At 35.9% G+C, this 19,092-nt stretch overlaps 1 protein-coding gene across 1 annotated transcript in view; it reads left to right on the top strand.

Moving 5' to 3' along the window:
- Window positions 1–839: 839 nt before the first annotated feature.
- The window catches only part of ZPLD1 (zona pellucida-like domain containing 1), a 60,954-nt gene continuing 42,701 nt past the window's right edge, over window positions 840–19,092 (top strand). Inside the window, exon 1 of the mRNA XM_006890004.1 lies at window positions 840–945. Coding sequence (XP_006890066.1) covers window positions 840–945 — 106 coding nt within the window. The remainder of the gene's footprint in view (window positions 946–19,092) is intronic.

Raw genomic sequence — 19,092 nt, 5'->3', positions numbered from 1 at the left:
AGAATCAAGTACTGAATGTTTAAATATCTCTGGTTTTATGTATGTCTCATTGCTATTGAGTCATTTGCAACTCATAGAACTCATTGGTTTTCAGAGGCTGTAAATTTGGGAAAGCAGACTGCCCATCTTTCTCTCGTGGAGCTACCAGTAGATTTGAACTGCATGAGACAGTTGGCGTCTTTGTAAGCACTGTAACAGACTACAAACTACAGCGCCAGAACTCTCTTATGTATGAAGGTAAGGTGCCAAGTTGATTGCTATGGCTTAATCTGCACAGAACTTTGAACCAGTCCATTCCATGTTGAACTTCTGCTATGAATTTTCTTTCCCACCACAGATAGGCTGAATCAGAATCCACATTTTGGCAGGATGCCCAGGTGATTCTGATATTATTAAAATATAGATTCAATTTCAGTCTATCTGGAGTAGAAATACAAATTCTCAGCAAGGATTCTAGCCAGAATGGATCCCTTGAAAGCCCTGTCTATTGATCTGTTCTATCAGATACTTGTTATGAATTCTTTCTTTTTATAATAGAAAATTTTTCATTTTCAGATTTTCTCTAGTTTAGACCTTAGCTCTTCCACTACATAACCCTGGCTTTATCACCCTTAGCAAATTGAAGCCTGAGAGTGAAAAAAAAAAAAAGACTGAAATACTGTGGCCAAATTGTCTGCTTTTATTGCTGACAATTATTTCTGGTTATTCTCGGCCCTTTAATGAACTTTTACTGTATCAATGTAACTGGCATTCCAACACTGAATTGAAATCAACTTCAGTACTTCCAGTTCATGGGTGGCAATGCTCACGTGATAAATAATTCTTTTCTAGGTTGTGCCATGGAACGAATATGGTTTCTGCTGCTTCTAACAATTAGAGTGCTTCCTGCATCTGCACAGTTCAATAGCTATAACTGTGATGCCAACCTCCACAGTAGGTTTCCTGGTAAGTCTTGACCTGATATTTTCTGTAATTACAATGGAAAAAGTTCAATTACATTTGAATAATAAATCATTTAAATATGTAAAGAAAATAGAGGGCTCTCCTAATATGAAGTAGATATTAATAATTGACAAATGACAAAGGAGGATGGTTTATATGGAGTGTCAATTTACATCCACATTAACATGCAAAGTGCTCTTCATAGCTGTATTACAATGGTCACTCAGATTGGAAATCATTGGCTACTGGGTGGTGAAACGGGTAAAATTCACTTTCATTAAAAAATTTGTCTAATTGATATCCTTTAAGAAATAAGCTAACTTGGGGCTTTTAAAATTTCTTTTTATGCTCACTAACCTATTTAAGAATATTTCTTAAGAAAATAATTTATAATGGTACACAATACTCACCGCTGATATTTACAGACTGGTTTCACAATGAATTACACAGAAGTTTATTGCCACCAATATCATATGACAGATCTTGCTCATATTAATGGTTATATCACATAGGTTCCTAAAGTCTGCATTCAGTGAGAAGGAGTTCAACATTTCACTCATGTATTCACTCTTTAGTGGTTTAGCAGTAAGGTATTGCACTGTCAACACAAAGGTAAGTGATTCAATTCTGCCAGCTGCCCCATGGAAAAAAGATGAGCCATCTCATCCTACACAATCTATTGCCCCTGAAAACTCATGGGAGAGTCAGCTGTAGGTCAGTTCCAACTCTATGGTAGGTGTGTACCATACAACAACAACATCATTTTAATACCTATAGGCCTGGCGGCATAGTATGTAATGTACCATGTTTTTAATGGAATGATTGGCAGTTCCAATCCACCAGCCATTCTGTGAGAGAAAAACAGGTAATCTCTTCATATATCAATTCTCAGTCTCCAAAACCTTATGGAAGTTGCTATGAGTGAGGCCCAACTCTAAGGTAATGAGACTCTTTTTCCGGGGGGGAAAGGGGTCCTAATAATAGAACCATAGTTCACCAGTTATTAATATATTTTAGCCAAGCTGGAACTGCTTTTCCAAGTCTGAGATGCAAACTCAAAGGCCTTCCACCAGATTTTATGTCTCCACAACTGCCATGTCATCTAAGCTTGGAGCATGATAGGCAATGCCACAAGTGCACAAAAGAGGTTAGGCTCCTAACCTTACCAAGTTAGAGAAGTAATCTGCCTTGTTCCAGAATAAATAGAATATGTCAGAAGGTCATGAATATCTAGAAAGGTCTCCTACAGCAAGGTTGTAAATAGTTTTGAATATAACAAATAAGGTAGTTTTTGTGGGTTTTTAAAAAAATAGTAGCTTTTTGTTATTATTTATTGTGTCTGGATACTTGCAGTGATGTTTTGTTTTGTTCTTTTAGTTTTTATTTTACATTGGTTTGCATATCAAGTTAAAAAACAGACTAGTATAAAGAATACGTATATCAAATATCCAGATTTGCTAATTATCAATATGTATCAATTTTGTCTTATTTTTTTTTCTCCTTTTTATCACATCAATCACAGGAATATTTTAAAGTAATTTTATTTCATCTATTCTTTCTTTGATATGTATATTTCCTAGAAAAGAACTTTAACTCTGATGGCTTCGTCTCTAGGTTGTGCCACTACTAAGCAAAAGACCATGCCTCTCTGACAGTTTGAATGCACTAGTGGCTCCTTGCAAGAAAAGTGGGCCCAATAGCAATGAGTTTGAGGGTTGGATTTTTCAGAGTATAAATGAAATACATTCATCTAATAAACTTAATTACTTAATGTCAATGCATATACTCAACCACATTGACTCTAAACACCCACAGGTTACATCGTTACATCTGTTTATAGATCTCACTGAGTATTCCAATTCACAGAGATCTTATGTTCAGTGGAATGAAACACTGTCTGTTCTTGAGTCATCCTCATGATTGTTACTGCTTCTGTGTCTACTCTTGTTATAGGTGTGGATACTTCTTGGGGAGGATGTTTCTCTTTTTGTTGACCCTCTTAAATCTATTGTAACTTATTCCTGCCTCAATTGGTTCCTTGATTTTAAATAATGTTGCCTATCTCTTTGTATGTTATTGAGACTTTTTTAAAATATAGAATTCTAACACTATGAATTTGACTGCACGCAATTTTGAGTTGTCATTTGACATGGTCTTCTTTCCCTGTATGTTCCTTTATTGCTAGAAGTTTGCATACCTTCAAGTTCAATTCTTTTGTCAAGATTACTTTGTATTAGACTGCCAAAAATGTTAGGTTGATCTTAGCCTGGCCATGACATGGTCACATTGGTAAGAGGAAACAGACACTAGAAAGAATGTGAAGATAGAATTGAGTTAAAAGATGATGAAAGCAAAAGGAAATGTGAAGGCCATGGCACTGGAAATAATAGTAGGGCATAGCCCTTTAGAGAGAATTTTGTGGTAGACGCTACATAACTTTATTTCTGAGTTAATATTGTGAGGAAAAGAAAAAAATTAGAAGATGTTTTATCTTGAATAATTGAATACTGATTTTGTCAAATGACACAAAAATACAGAGCATTTAAATGTTTGAAGTTTGGGTTTCAAAATAATGAGTTTACGTAGTTTTTAGAACTTCTCGTAGTATGTTTATGGACTACAGAGGCCTAAGAATGCATAAGGAAAGTATTCAGATACCAGAAGAACTGAAAAAGAAATAATTGGTATACAGAGGGAAGGAAATAATCTTGGAAGAGAAGTAGCTATTTCTTTTACTTAGAAGAGAGAGAAAGATCAAGAAAGATCTAGATGTTGAGAGTAACTAATTGTAAGCAGCTGCTTCAGTGACGATGGGGTCCTTGTGAGTGAGAACTGGCCAGTGGTTTACTTGGGGGCCTGAAAGAGTTGGTCAAACCATATTAGGATTAGTAAGAGGACAAAAAATTTAAAATAATTGTTAAGCAAGAAGATCTAGCTGATATACATGCAGTTATGCAATTTCAAAGTTAAGTACAGTATACCAATGGGCTAGTAGGTGTCTTGGACAGCAAGCAGATGGAAACATTTCTCATATGGTAAATGAAAATGTATGCATACGTTAAAATATATTTTCATCCATGGGCATCCACATGTTAAAATATGTTTTCATCCATGGGCATCCATTGACAACCACTGAACACCAGTAGCAAAATCACTTGAATTGGTTATTAATAATGTGGACTCCATTACTTTACCACAAATACACAGGATTTAGAATATTTATATATGCTACTAAGAAATCTTTGTTTTATAAATCAACAGATGAGTCTACTATACATTTAAGTGCAAATGGCATGGTGTATTTTTTTTTTCAGTGCATTCAGATTAAAAACACACACACATGCTGCTGCAATTTAATATCTGTTTATTTTTCTGAGCACAAACCCAGATATAAGCAGAAGTTCCAGGAGGAACATTAAGTTCCTATGGGCATTCTTTTCAAATAAGCCTTATTTTTCAGGGTGTTTGCAGAAAGAACACCACAATAAGGAAATAAAATATAAAGGTTAATTACCTACTCCCCTCTTGACTTTCAGCTTCTCTTCCACGTCCAGATCACCGCTGATGTCATCAGGAGCTCCACTAGTTTCTCTGATCCTAAGCAATGGGATAGAATGAGAATAAGGCTAGCAAAGGAAAAGGGCTATCTAAATGCAAAGCGACATTAATAATGATGAGAGTAATCATCATGCCCATCTGACCTTTGCTCTTTCATGGCATTAGAATTATTAGAACAATTAAAAAAAATTCCCATGGCATTTATCCTTGAAATAAAGAAACCATCACTGTTCAATTCACAGTATGTTTAAAGGGATATCATGTAATTTTAAAGATAGTTAACTCTTGGCTATCCAATGTAATGGACAAGGAGCAGAATAAATAAATTAAATAAATAAAATTAATGTTGAGCTCTTTCTATAATAAAACCCTGAAATGCAACTGAATTTTAGAGTATTAAAGATTTATTTGACCAGAGTAAAACATAAATTCACTTGGCCTCTTTGAGTAGTGGACAACTTCTAAAATTATTCCCTCTGTAAGGGAGTAGTGCATAGGGGTCAGGTTAAACTCTCAGGCTTCTAAAAATGTATATTATAATAAAGATACAACCAAGGATAGAAATGGATTTATAGCATTATGAACTTTGTGGTCTGACATTGTCTTATAGATAACTAATCATGAGAAATTGAATCAAAGTAGTGTTTCACAACTTGTTGTATTGTGCTTAAAATAACATGAATAAAGAATAATGAATGGGAAGTGATAGATCAATGGAATGAATCTTCCCTTCCATGTGAGATACTTCATTTCCAGGCAATGAACCTCTCAGGTGCATGCACAACTCTCCCATTACTGATGTCTTGCATATTGCTGCAATGCTGACTGTATTTCAGAGGAACTTTCAGACTAAGACATATTAACAAAGAAAACATATGATGATCTAGTTTCTGGTGATTGGTCAATAAAATTGTTATGGCTTGCAATGTCAATTTGCAACTGATCATCATGGTGGCACAGGACTGCATAGCTTATGATTCTATTGTGCTTGAGTCAACATGATTTGAAGGTTGACACAGTAGTAGCTAGCAATAACAAAAGAAAGAAAACAGTATGTTCCATATATTGAGTGGTGGGCACATTATAGAATTTACTTTTACTGTTTACAATAGATACCCAAAATATTTATTTTACATGAGGAAATGCTCAAAATTACTGGCAATAAGAGGGATGCAAATAAAAAACACAATGAGATACCATCTCTCTCCAGTAGCAGTGGCAAAGTTTAACAAGTTAGCGTATAATAAATGTTGGAAAGGATGTGGTGAGATAGGAACTCTTATACACTATTTGGTAGGGAAATAAAGGGGTACAACCACTCTGTAAGGCAGTTTGGCATTTCTTAAGAAAGCTGAACACAGGAATTCTATTCCAGTGCTTAGAATATATCCTGAGAGGAAGAGAACTGAGGCACAAATGGAGACTTGTAATCTGTATTCATAGCAGTGTTATTTACCATCACAAGAACATGAAAGCAGCTCAAATGTCAAAAAACAATCAAATGGATTGAGAAATTATGGTACATTCACATGATGGAATACTGCATAGCATGCAGGAGCAATGATTTTGTAAATCACTACTTAACTTGGAAGAAACTGAAGAGTATTATGCTAAGTAAATTAACTCAGTCCCATAAGGACAAATACTATATAAGACCATTATTGTAGAATGTGTATAAGGATCTAAGGTGGGGAGTGTGGGAACAGAGGGGTAAGGATGGGAGGTAATCATAGGGTCGCAAAATTTGGTGGGTAGAGGGAGGAATAGATAAAGGAAATGGGAAAGATCTGGTGTGAAAAATAATGTATAGGAACTTTATAAGTAAACCAGTATAAAATAATTTTTTTCTTTTTTGTTTTAGCTTTTTAAATTCAGCTCATTATGGAATACATTCAAATCTTTTGTTGTTGTTGTTGTGACCATATCATTTTCTTTATTATTATTATTATTAATTTCAATGAACATTTACAGAGATTATGGATTTCCATTCATTCATTGTTGCACTTTTCTACCTGCCCACCCCCCACCCCCAGCCCCAGTTCACTCTTCTTTAAAAGCAAAAGAAAAACTTCTTCATTGGTATATAATCCCCCCATTAACAAGTGCTCATTAACAAACGAATGGATAGAGAAGCTGTGGTATATTCACACAATGGAATATTACGCTGCATTGAAAAACAAGGAACTCATGAAATATTATTCAAAATGGGTGACCCTGGAGGACATTATGCTGAGTGAAATATCTCAGTCACAAAAGAACGAATACTGCATGGTGTCACTGTTGTACAATGAGGCTGACATCAGGGTGGGGGTAAGTCTGAGAAAAAAAAATGGATAAATTATGTATAGTGCATTGAAGCCGATGAGGGAGAGAGAGAACAGTTTAAAAATAAAAAAAAAATTTTTAAAAAATTAAAAAAGAGAACAAATTATAAATTTTATATATATAAAATCTTCATCTTATGATGGTGAAGCTGAAGGTTAAATGTGTTCAATGTTACAAAACTAGCAAGTGACAGAGTTAAAAAGTTAGAACCATTTCCATCAAACCATGACACTTTAAAATGAACTTGGAATAATGTCTAAGAACTGATATCTCCAAACGCATTGCTTTTCAGTTGATTCTGACTTATTGCAATCAGACAGCTTCATCTTGCTCCTGATGGGTTCAAGCCACTAAAATTTGGTCAACAACTAAGCTCTTAACCAGTGGTTGTTATGTGCTGGTGAATCAAAACCAACTCAGAGGCTGTTAATCACATGTGAGGAGATGGCTTGTCTTACATGGAACAACTTGAGGATTACAATAGTATGTATTTGGGTTGACAGCATAGATCCTTACCAGTAGTCCACCACTACTCCTCCATGATATGTAACGGAAATTACAACGTTAAAGGATCTGAAAAGTCATATATAGTAGGGAAAGTTATTTAGACTTTTCAGGCATTACATGACTGAAGAAATATTTTTTCACTAATACTTTTTAATACTTTTCTGAACAATGGCTCAAGGAATATACTGAAAGTCACTTATGTATTAGAGACACTTCATGGAGCATGTGAAACTCTTTAGTCTTGTGTTAGATTTCGCTTAACAATTACATTGTTCTATACCCAAAGACAGAATTAGAATGTATAAAGGAAAGACTATTCCCAGGGATTTTTTCCGGCCCTTGTTTGTTACAAAGGTCCACTGTCCTGTATTGCTACTTAATTACTAGTATTTTGCTCTCCAAGTTTTTAAGATGATACCTACTTCCCCTTTGCACCTGTGACTGCTATGACTAGAAGCCGAAAAATAGATCCACGCAGCAATTGCTGATCATGTTCCAATTAATCTACAACAATAATGTGCAATGGAGAGGAAAGCAACTAATCAACAAGTTCAGAGACTGAACAGTTCAGGATCCATGGCCCTCTTTATTTTTATTATAGCTTCTAATTGCATAAATTTTCTACTTTCTCTGCTTATATAAGAAAAAGTCATATGGTTTTTACTCTGTCTGAAAAAGATGACCACATTCTTCTGGCTCCAAAGAACATAAAGCAGTAAGTGCAAATATAAGTCTGCAAAGTTTGCATCTGACTACTTAAGAACTTCCTACAGCACTGGAAACAACAGCTTGCCTTTGCTAACGAGAAACAGATGTTGTGATGAAAAACTAAGGTGCCGAGAAACCTGTTCAATTTAGAGAGGAAGCTTGAATTCCTAATCCATTTTAGAGTCTCTATCAGCTGTTGGTATTTTGTGTAGATGAAATATCAATACCCCTTTAGGGATTGCATTTTTAGCATCCAAACCTCAATATTGTATAAAAACTTGTTAAGAGGGAAATCTAACTTAAAAAAACGAGTTAAAGCAACATTTATAGCATCTGTTCTCTAAGCAATTTGAAAGCTTATATAGTGCCAATTATTACTAACTTCGTTTTACAGAGAGAGAAGTGGAAATGATATATAAATTACTCTTATAATTTGCAAAAATGGTATAAATTGGTTTTGGAATATTTATTGGATCCAAGCAGTAAATTATTTCCAGGTGAGATTTCTATGGCACTACAATGCAAAGCACTCTTTAGCATATAGAAAGATTTCTCATTCAATAGTGAATAGGTTTTTGTTTGTGCTACTAGTTTTAAACCAGTACTATTTTTAAGTATGTGCATATCCAGCCCATCAGTACAAATGCAATCATATGCATTGAATTGAAATGTGCAAAGCCTCTGAGATTATTTTAGAGTCCCTAAAATGGTACCTCCCACATGCTTAGGGGACAATTTATGTTGGTTTTTTCCTCTAGACTCCTTAACAAAGCACACCGGACTTGCCTATGCTACCAGAGCATCCTGTGAAAACACAATTCTACTTAGTATAACTTTTTTTCCTGAGCTGAGCTTTCCTGATGCTCTAGTTAGCAAATTGTTTTGGTTTGTGGAATAGGGTAGAGGTGGAGGAGGGAAAAATTTGATCCTTTTCCCAGTTTAGTTTTACACATTGCCACCACAGCACTAAAAGAGACTTTCTTAGGGTTGGTCTAACAAAAGCTGTTCATGAATTTGCTTTCACTGATTCAAAACTAGGTAAGTCCTCAGCCAAGGAAGAGAATAAACACATCCCAATATTTTATGATTCTTGAATGATTCTCTTTCCCCTTTCTTAGGCCTCAGTGTGTAAACAATAGGAATAGACACTCGGACAATTAAGGCTTCCAATCCACCTTCAACAGATCCTCAGATGATTCTGGCGCATACATAAAAACTAGGAAATTTTGTTAACATGTGGATTTTAATTCAATATATCTAGGGTGAAAATGCAAAAGCCCTGCTGGTGGGAATCTACCTGATGAAGTTTACCTACTGTCAGCTTCTACCAAGTCAAAATATCTAGCTGTGACTAAGTACTTCAGTGAATTAAATACCTGTGACATCAGCAGAACCTACTAGCTTATCAGAAACTCAAAACCCACCCAATACCTACTAAATAAGAATGTGTATTTTAATCAAATTTTCTGCTTGATTATTCATATTGTAGGAAAATAAGAGAAATGTTGGTTAGAATATACTGTTGATAAAAGATAGGTTCTGACATGATATTGGTTTGCTAGGTTTATGTTTTTCATAACCACAGGCTCAGCTCAACATCGTTTGACTATCATGCACTTGTTTGCTATTAACGACAATAGAGATGAACAAATCTATCATCGTTAAGGGGAAATGATTTTACAAACCCACTATTAGCAATGAGTCATGAAGATGAATATATTTAGAAAAAATGAAATACCTACACAAAAAACCAAAAAGCCATTAATTTCATATTATATAATGGGTTGCATTTTCTCAATATGAAATCAGAAAATATCTGGCACTAAGCATTTTGATGTTAATCTAAACTTCTATTTGAATAGAGAGAGATTTTCTTGGCTGTTGGCAGAATACAGCTCGCAAATGTGAGTTCTGCATGAATAGTTATGATAAGCCCAATTTAACTGTAGTCATATTTTCCTTGTGACTCTTAGAACTTGATATTACATAGTTAGAATGCTGTTTTGTGAAAGAATTGAATTAAACAATTTTCATAAACATCACCTGAGTATTCATTGTCAGACTCAACTTGAGAGCTCAGAGTTCTCAGTAAGTCATGAACATTCACTGCCAGATTTAAGATAGGTAGTATAATAGGCCAGTTAATAGACAGAAGATACATTACAGATAAAACAGATAAAGTAATGTGAATAAGAGAACAGGGGATGATTACATTCCACTGAGCAACTAGGGAAATTCTCCTCCAAGGACAATTTAGATATTTTCTCTTCTCAATTTATTTCTTTTCTTACCCGTATGTTCTAATGGTTATTTCATCTATTACTATTACTTAATATGGATATGCTAAAAATTGGACATTTCTTTAATTTTTAATTTTTCCTCTCCTAGAACTCAAATATTAGACACATGTTTTCAACTACCTGCAGTACATTTTTATTTGAATTTCTTATCTGTGTCTTAACTTCTTGAAAAAGTGAACTCATTATCTCTCTCCTTCCTGTATTCTCTATCTCAGGAGAGAATCACCCTGTTAACTAAACTTTAGTACTGTTAAGTAAGTTTGACAGACCCATCTCTTCGGGATATCATCCTTTGTCTAATAAAATTTATCCAAGTGGAATTACTATTTAATTTCTTTGAAACAATCCTTTTTTAATACCTCTTCTTACCAAAATATGGTTGAATAAATCTCTATTCTATACATACAAGTCTTTATTATAATTGTCTTCTTCTCTTTTCTGCTTAAATAGGAACTCTTCAAAGTAATCAAAACAAAATGTAAAGGTGACTCACAGTGACCCTCCATTGAGTTTTCTAGACAGTAAATCTTGATGTAGAAGACTGTCTCATCTTTTTTTCTTGAGAAGCAGCAGTTCGATTTGAACTACTGGCCCTTTGATTGGTGTTGCATGCTGTCCAGTCAGAATTGACCTGTAGCTGAGCCTCCACCAAGCTTTCAGAGACAATTTATTCACCTGGAGAGATTGCCTATTCTCCCATGGAGCACTTGGTGGTTTCAAACTGAGTAGCTTTAGGCTTACCACTAGGCTACCAGTGCTCAACTTCTGTTTGTTGTTGTTGTTGTATACCATAGAGTTGGAACAGATCCATAGCTAACTCTCCAGTGGGTTTTAAGAGGCAGCTAATTGCATGGGCAGATACAGAAGAATTTAATATAACAACATATGAGCAAGAACCTATGGTGATGAAGGAAGAAGTTTGAGCTTCTTTTAAGGAAATAGTAAAAAATAAGGCCACAGAAATAGATAGTATACCAATTGATGTATTTCAACTAACAGATGCTGCCATGGACGTGCTCACCAAGTAGTGCCAAGAAATCTGGAGAATAACCACTTGGCCAAATGACTGGAAGAGATCTATATTTGTTCCCATTCCAAAGAAAGGTGATCCAATAGAGTGTGGAAACTATAGAACAGCATTGATTTCACATGTAAGCAAGATTCTGCTGAATATTATCCCAAAACGACTGGAACAGCACATCAGCAGTGAACTGCCAGAAGTCCAGGCTGGGTTTAGAAGGGGACATGGTACTAGGGATGTTGTAGCTAATGATGTTAGATGGATCTTAGCTGAAAGCAGGGAGTACTGGAGGAAGGTCTATGGTTATGCAAAGGCATTTTACTGTGTGGATCATAACAAACTGTGGCTGACTCTGAGAAAAATGGGAATCCCAGAACACTTAATCATGCTAATATGAAACCTATACTTGGACCAAGAGGCAGTTGTCAGAACAGAGCAAGGAAACACTGCATGGTTCAAAATTGGGAAGGGTGTATGCCAGGGATGTGTCCTATCTCCATACCTTATCAATCTGCATGCAGAACAAATTATCTGGGAGGCTGGGCTCTATGAAGAGAAATGCGGGGTCAAGATTGGAGGAAGATCTATTAACAATCTACGTTACGCAGATGATACAATCCTGCTTGCTGAAACTAAGGAGGACCTGAAGCGCTTGCTGAAGAAGGTCAAGGACTGCAGCCTTCAGTATGGATTGAGCCTCAATGTCAAGAAGACAGAGTCTCACCACTGGACCAATTAGTTGCATCAGGATGAATAGTGAAGAGATTGAGATTGTTCACAGCTTTAGTTTGCTTGGCTCCACAGTCAACACGCTTGGCACCAGCATCCAGGAAATTAAAAGATGTATTGAGATGGCAAAGTCTGCTGTTAGGGACTTCTCCAAAGTACTGAAGGGCAATGGTGTCTCTCTGGAGACTAAGGTGTGTCTGATACAGGCCATGGTCTTTGCAATCATTTGTTATGCATCAAAGAGTTGGACAATTACTAGGGAGGCTAGAAGAAGAATTGACATCTTTGAGCTGTGGTGTTGGAGAAGAATATTGACTATACCATCAACTGCTAAGGAAAACGAACAGGTTCAACCTGGAGAAGGTTAAACCAGGCTGCTCCTTGGAGCCAAGGATTCTGAAGCTTTGTCTGACATACTTTGGACATGTTTGCATAGAGGGACCAGTCCTTGGAGAGGGATGTCATGCTTGGGAGGGTAGAGGGACAGCGCAGGAGAGGAAGACCCTCTATGAGGTGGATTGATTCAGTGACTGGGGTAATTAGGGTGGGTGTATCAGAGACAGTGCGATTGGCACAGGACAGAGCCAAGTTTGAGGCTGTTGTACATAGAGTCGCTATGAGTCACAAGTGACTCAACAGCACATAACAACAACAACAACAATTGCATGGGAGGGGATTACCCATCCTTTTTCTGCAGAGCAGCTGCTGACCTTGAAATGCATGCCTTTGAGATTGCAGTACAGTTTCTTTCCACTGGGCCACTAGAGCTCTCCCACCTTTTGTTTGGCAGCCCAAAATGTAACACACTGTGCTACCAGGGTTCCTCTTTGAAGTAATTGAGACTCTTATTAACATTTTTTTATCTTCAGAATACAATATGCTTAAATAAATTCTTTTGAAAATACCATTATTTTATGCATGAAATGGTATTTAGTTTAGCTGTGAAAAGAAATTGTGTCCGTAGTCTTTAGCCAGTAGTACCTGGCAGTGTGGTAATCCAGTCAATTTCAACTTTGTAATGTCCCTAAGTATGTTAGAGTAGAACTGTGTTCCATATGACTGTCAGTGGTTGATTTTTCAGTAGTTTGCCAAGTCTTTTCTGAGGCACTTCTGAATTGACCTGAGTGACCGACGTTCAGTTAACCAAGTTAGCCATTTTTATCACCCAAACCAAAATTAAACACATTGCCTGAAAGTTGATACCAATTCATAGCTACCCTTCATCAGATTTCTAAGACTGCTAATCTTGACTTGAAAAGTCTGCCAATCTTTTTCCAGTGAATGACTGGGCGGGTGGGGTTTTTTTTTTTGAGCTCTTTTTTTTTTCACGTAGATTTTTGACTTTTGAAGATCAGTGTTAAGGAAGCATTTTGAGCTATTGCATGCCAGTACTATCAGCCTACAGCCCAGTTTTGGCTGTGTCACCATTGTTTATATAACAGAATGTATGTATGCAAATTATGGGAAATAATTGCATTGGCCTTTGCCCATTTAATTCCTCAGGGTAAATGTAATGCTCTGTGGAGTTGGAATCAACTCATAGCTGGCCCTGTGGTGAGTTTTCAGAGGTAGTAAATCACACAGAAGGTGGTTGTCTGTTTTTTCTCCCTTGAGCAGCTGGTGGATTCAAACAACCCTTTGGGTTAGCAGTGTAAACTCTTTACCACTAAAACAAAAGAGGTTCCTTTAGAATAATTATACAGTGTTAAAATAAATATTCTGATGACAGTAAAAAAATGTGCATCTCAAACTTAAGGGCAGTGAGAATAAATGAAAGTCATTCAGTTTATAAAAAGCTAGAAAACCAACTTTTGACAGAATTATTTCAATACTGTCAGATTTAAGCAAGTTGAAAATGAAATTATTGATAAAATGAACAAAACTAGACTTATTAGATATTTGAATTATATGCTACAAATACATTGTCAGTAATTGTGTCTAAAGGGAACAATATAATTAGGAATTTTTTCTTCTTTCATTGTTCTTGGAGTAGAAGTTTATTGAGAGTAAAGAAGTAGAAAATTTTTATTCCTTTATATAAATTGAAAGTACCTTTTCTTTACTTTCACTTATATCATGATGACATTTCATCATATATATCATGTTTTTATGTATGGAGAGGTCTATGGTTAACAATGTGACAGGATAGTTAAAATTTGCACAATTTTAAAAATATAAGACAAATCTTAGTTATAAGTGAGAGGCGATTAGAACAGTTTTATATTCTACCAAGAATCCAATTGAGTACTGTGTTATTTACTATTATCATTATTCCTATAACAAAGATTACCCAAACCCAGGGACATCACGTAGATCCTGGCAGCAACCTTCTATAGGATTCCAGGCTTGCAAACCTTAATGAGAGGAGACTGTACATTTTTCTTTTGATGAGTGACTGGTGGATTCAAACCTCAAAATTGAAGGCTTTTTGGTTAGTAGCACAGCAAACTATGGGCAATGCCACCAAAGGTCTTATGATAAAAGTTAGCTGGTTTAAAATATCAGGCAGAAAGCACTGCCATTTGGTAATGTAATAGGAGCTTTGTGAGCAATGCCTACATTTTAAACAAACTTCATGCTTTAAAATCAAAACACTAAAACAAAACTGTCCCAAACCTAATATCATTTGTTAGTTTTTGTCAGTTTGTCATTATGTTACTATAAGAATACTATTCAATGGAATGCCACAGTTTAGACCAGAGCTTAGAGAGTGAAAGACTAAAACAATTTAATGGCTGAGAGTAACTGTGATTCAGTAACTGAACAATAACAACAACAATAAATTTACATTTTTGGCAGAAATAGTCCTTTGAGACCTTAAAGTACCAGCTTTTACCTCTCAAGGCCTCAAAAAAGATATAACTGTACTCAATAGATATCTTTAGGGTATATGACCAGGACAAAAATGTGCTTTTTTGAAGGAGTGGTGAAAAGTCTTTAGAAAACTGGACTAGGATAGATTTAAACAGATCTCTTTCTTACACTGCAAAGAATCTTTCATTTGTTATTGTATTTTCAATTAGGGTCAACTGTAGTGAAATCAGTTCCCTTGAAGAGGTTACAGGTCTTCAGTTACAAAACAGAAAATAAAAAAGAGCTATCCGGACACAGGCATTTCAATTCATTCTCTCAAACAAAAGTGAAGAAGTTAAAGCACTTAATTGGTTATGTTGTGGAAATACATATATATATATTGTTTTGTGGGTTTTTTTTGTGAAATACTTACTCTTATGTATTCAGTTTGATATCTTTAAGAGCCCTGACAGGACTATAGCTTAAGTATTGGCTGCTAATGAAAAGGTTCATTGGTTCAAATTCACCACCTGCTCCATGAGGAAAGATGAGACAATCTCCTTCCATTATGACTTTCTGTTCTGGAAAATTCTTCTTTGTCCTATAAGGTTACTATTAATTAGAATCAACTTAAAGCTTGTGAGTTTTTATGATTTGCTAGGTCCATAATCATGATAAACATCCTCTGTTTTGCTAAAAGTAGATTCTGAGGGAACTCTTTAGTATTTGATTTGACATTACATAAAGACCTTTTTTTGTTCAACCTTAAAATATCATTGTTTTCTGGGATTTTGTCTGTATTCAATTCTTTGCAACTTATTCCTTCATGCTTTATATTCTAATAAAAGCAGAACTGTCCAATTCTCAAATAGCTTGAACATGTTTCATACCTGGAACGTGATCCATGATATCTTATTTGTGTTGTAAATTTCCCCTCTTTATAGGTAAGGGAACTTTTGTGGTGTAGTCCATAGGGAGTTGCACCACTAACTTGAAGACTGCGGTTTGAATCCACCAGTGACTCCATGGAGGACAGATGGACAATCTTCTCCTGTTATGCATCCAGAAACTTGATAGAAGGTCATGATGAGTCAGAATTAACTTAATGGCAGTGAGTTTTAGTTATGTAGGTGATTCTTATTGATGTTTCAACACTCAACTCAGTGCTGTCTTCCTCAGGAACTCTTCCTAATCAGGTTAGCTAGATTGGGTTTGCTTTCTGTACTGTCCCATATTTCTTTGCCCAATCTTTCTGTCAATGTGGGATACATTACTATGTTAATGTGTCTGTTTTCCTCAGAACTGGCTTTGACAAGCACTGTGGCAATTGGACAATTAAAACAGACATTCAAGGGTGGGGGAAAAGAAAAACGAACTGGGGAGGAGGGTAGAGAAAACAGTGCAAGAATGAATGAATGAAAACCCAGAATCTCTGTAAATGTTCATTAAAACTAATAAAATTTAATAATAATAATAAAAAAGATTGTCAGCTATTTGAGAACAGGTACCACTATTTTTAATTATCAATTAACATTATTAATTCATAATTACCTAGTACTTTAAGTGATTAACTAATCAGCTAAATGTTCACCGGAGCACACTGGTGAATATTTTAGTTTGTTAGTGAGGCCTAACAGAAAATACAACAAAGTGGCCTTTAGAAAACAAATTTATTTTCTCACACTTTTAGAGGCTCGAAGTAGGAATTACAAATGTAGCCTGTAGAAGAAGGTAAATTTGTTTTTTCTCTTTCAGCCTTTAGTAGGTACTAACAATCGCTGATGTTCTTGAGTTTTTAGATATATTTGACTTACTCTATGTGTGTGTGTTGTAGCTATTCTATTTATAATCCAGAAGTAAATTGGTTTAGGACATACCCTACTCTAATAGGAGCTCATTGACATACCCTATACTCCTTACTGCCATGCATCACTATATGTACAGGTTTAGAAATGAGGATTTCAATATGTATATTAGGGAAATACATTCAATCCATAGGATTGAATATCAACTTTCTACCTTCTTGAGGTTTTTTTTTTTTTTTTTAATTGGGAAGAATGACATATCAATGAAAATAAATAAAAGTAAGTGTTGTTGTTGTTGTTCTGTGTCATCAGGTTGAGTACAACCCCTAGTGACCCATGAACAACAGAGCTGAATCTTGTTCTATTCTGGAACATTCTCATAAATTTTCACATGCTAGAGATTATTGCATCAATCCATCTGGCTGAGGGATTTCCTCTCTTTTGCTAACCTACCACCTTCTCAAGCATGATGCCTCTCTTCAAGGAACAGCCTCTCCTAGAAACATGCAAGGCAAAGTTTTATCATCCTTGCCTACAAGGAACACTATGACTGTACTTTCTCTAAGACCTCTTTGTTTATTCTTCTGGAATTCCATGTGATATTCAGCATTCTTCTCCAGCACCACAGTTCAAAGGTATATATTATTCTTCTGCCATCCTTATACATTGTACAGCTTTCAGAAGCATAGTAAGTGATTGAGAAGACCATTGCCTGAACCAGGTATACCTTAGTCTTCAAGGTGACATCATTACTCCTCATAGAACTTGGATAGGTGGCTAACTGCAGACTTTCTCAGTGCAATGCACCTCCTGACCTTCTTCTGGTACCGAGGGTGTTGATTGTGAATCCATGTAAGTTGAACTAATTGACAGCTTCTATCTTTTCTTCATCTACCATGTTGTTGCCTATTGGTCCAGTGGTAAGAATTTTTGTTTTCTTGATGTTGAGATGCAATCCATATGAAAGGTTTCATGCCTTGATCTTCTGCAGCAAGTTCCTCAATCCTCACTTTCATCAAACAAGGTTTTGTCATCTGCATAATGCAGCTTATTGATGAGTCTTCCTTTGATCCTGATGCCACATTCCTCTTCATAGGGTCCATCTAACTTCTTGAATAACTTGCTCAGCATACAGCTTGAATAGGTATATAGAGAGGATACAATCCTGAACAATCCTTTCTTAAGTTTAAACCACTTTCTATTTCCTTGTTCACACAACAGCCTCCGGATCTAAGTATAGGTTTTGTCTAAGTTCAATTAAGTGTTCTGAGATTCTCATTGTTCTCAATGTTAGCCATAATTTGTTGTGATCCACCCAATCAGATACCTTTACAAAGTCAACAAAGCATAAATAGACATTCTTCTGGTATTCTTTAATTTCAGCAAGAATCTATCTGACATTAGCAATGATATCTCTGATACCACAGTCTTTTTTAAATCCTTCTTGGACTTCTGACAGTTCTCTTTTTATGTACTGATTTAGCCAATTTTTTAATTATCTTCAGCAGTGTTTTGCTTGCATGTGATATTAATGTTGTTAATGTTAATGTTGTTGTTGATTGTCGTTAAGATGAGCACAACTCATAGTGACCCTATGAACAAAAGGCCTCAAGCTTTTCTGTAACTGTTGTCACTTATCAAAGTTTATAGAGTTTCCAGAGGCATGTTGTTTAGGAAGTGGATGCTTCCAACCCTGTCTTACACTGGTTGCTTCACCAAACACTGCCGACCATGGGTAACTGTTATGGCATTTGACACCCCAATGGCACAAGTTTCAGCATCACAGCAAACCCCAGTTTACCTCAGTATATTGACAGAAGAATGCTGTACTGCTTAGAAGAATGTTTCTCCAAAATATAATAACAACTAACTTTTAAGTACAAAAGTCCTCCTCAAGGTCTTGTTGACTCTAAACAAAACACTTAAATAAAACAACCAATATAGTGTGGTTTTGTTGTTATGTGCCATTGAGTCACCGGCAACGCATAGTGACCATATGTACAGAAGCTCTGAACCTTTCCCTGTCATGAGTCAGTCTCACAAATTTCAACAAACCAACCCCCTTTGTCTCAGATACTGTATCAATCCATCTCATCTAGGGTCTCCCTCTCCTGCACTGTCCCTCCAACCTTGTGAGAATGGTGTTCTTTTTCAAGGACCGGTCTCTCCTGGCCACATGCCCAAAGTATGTGAGACGTAACTTCAAAATCCTAGCCTCCAAGGGGAAACTTGGTTTCAGTCTTTCCAAGACAGAGTTTTCTTGGCAGTCCATACCACACCTCGAAGGCATCAATTCTTCTTCTGTCATCTTTGGTCATTGCCCAGCTATGTGAAGAATAACAAGTAATTGAGAAGACCACTGCCTGGATTAGGTTAATTTGTTAATTAATGAAATTTGTTAATT

The sequence above is a fragment of the Elephantulus edwardii genome, unplaced genomic scaffold (genome assembly GCF_000299155.1).
Source record: "Elephantulus edwardii isolate Elephantulus edwardi_28Jun2011 unplaced genomic scaffold, EleEdw1.0 scaffold00085, whole genome shotgun sequence".
Classification (NCBI taxonomy): domain Eukaryota; kingdom Metazoa; phylum Chordata; class Mammalia; order Macroscelidea; family Macroscelididae; genus Elephantulus; species Elephantulus edwardii.
This window is presented reverse-complemented; position numbering and strand designations above follow the sequence as displayed.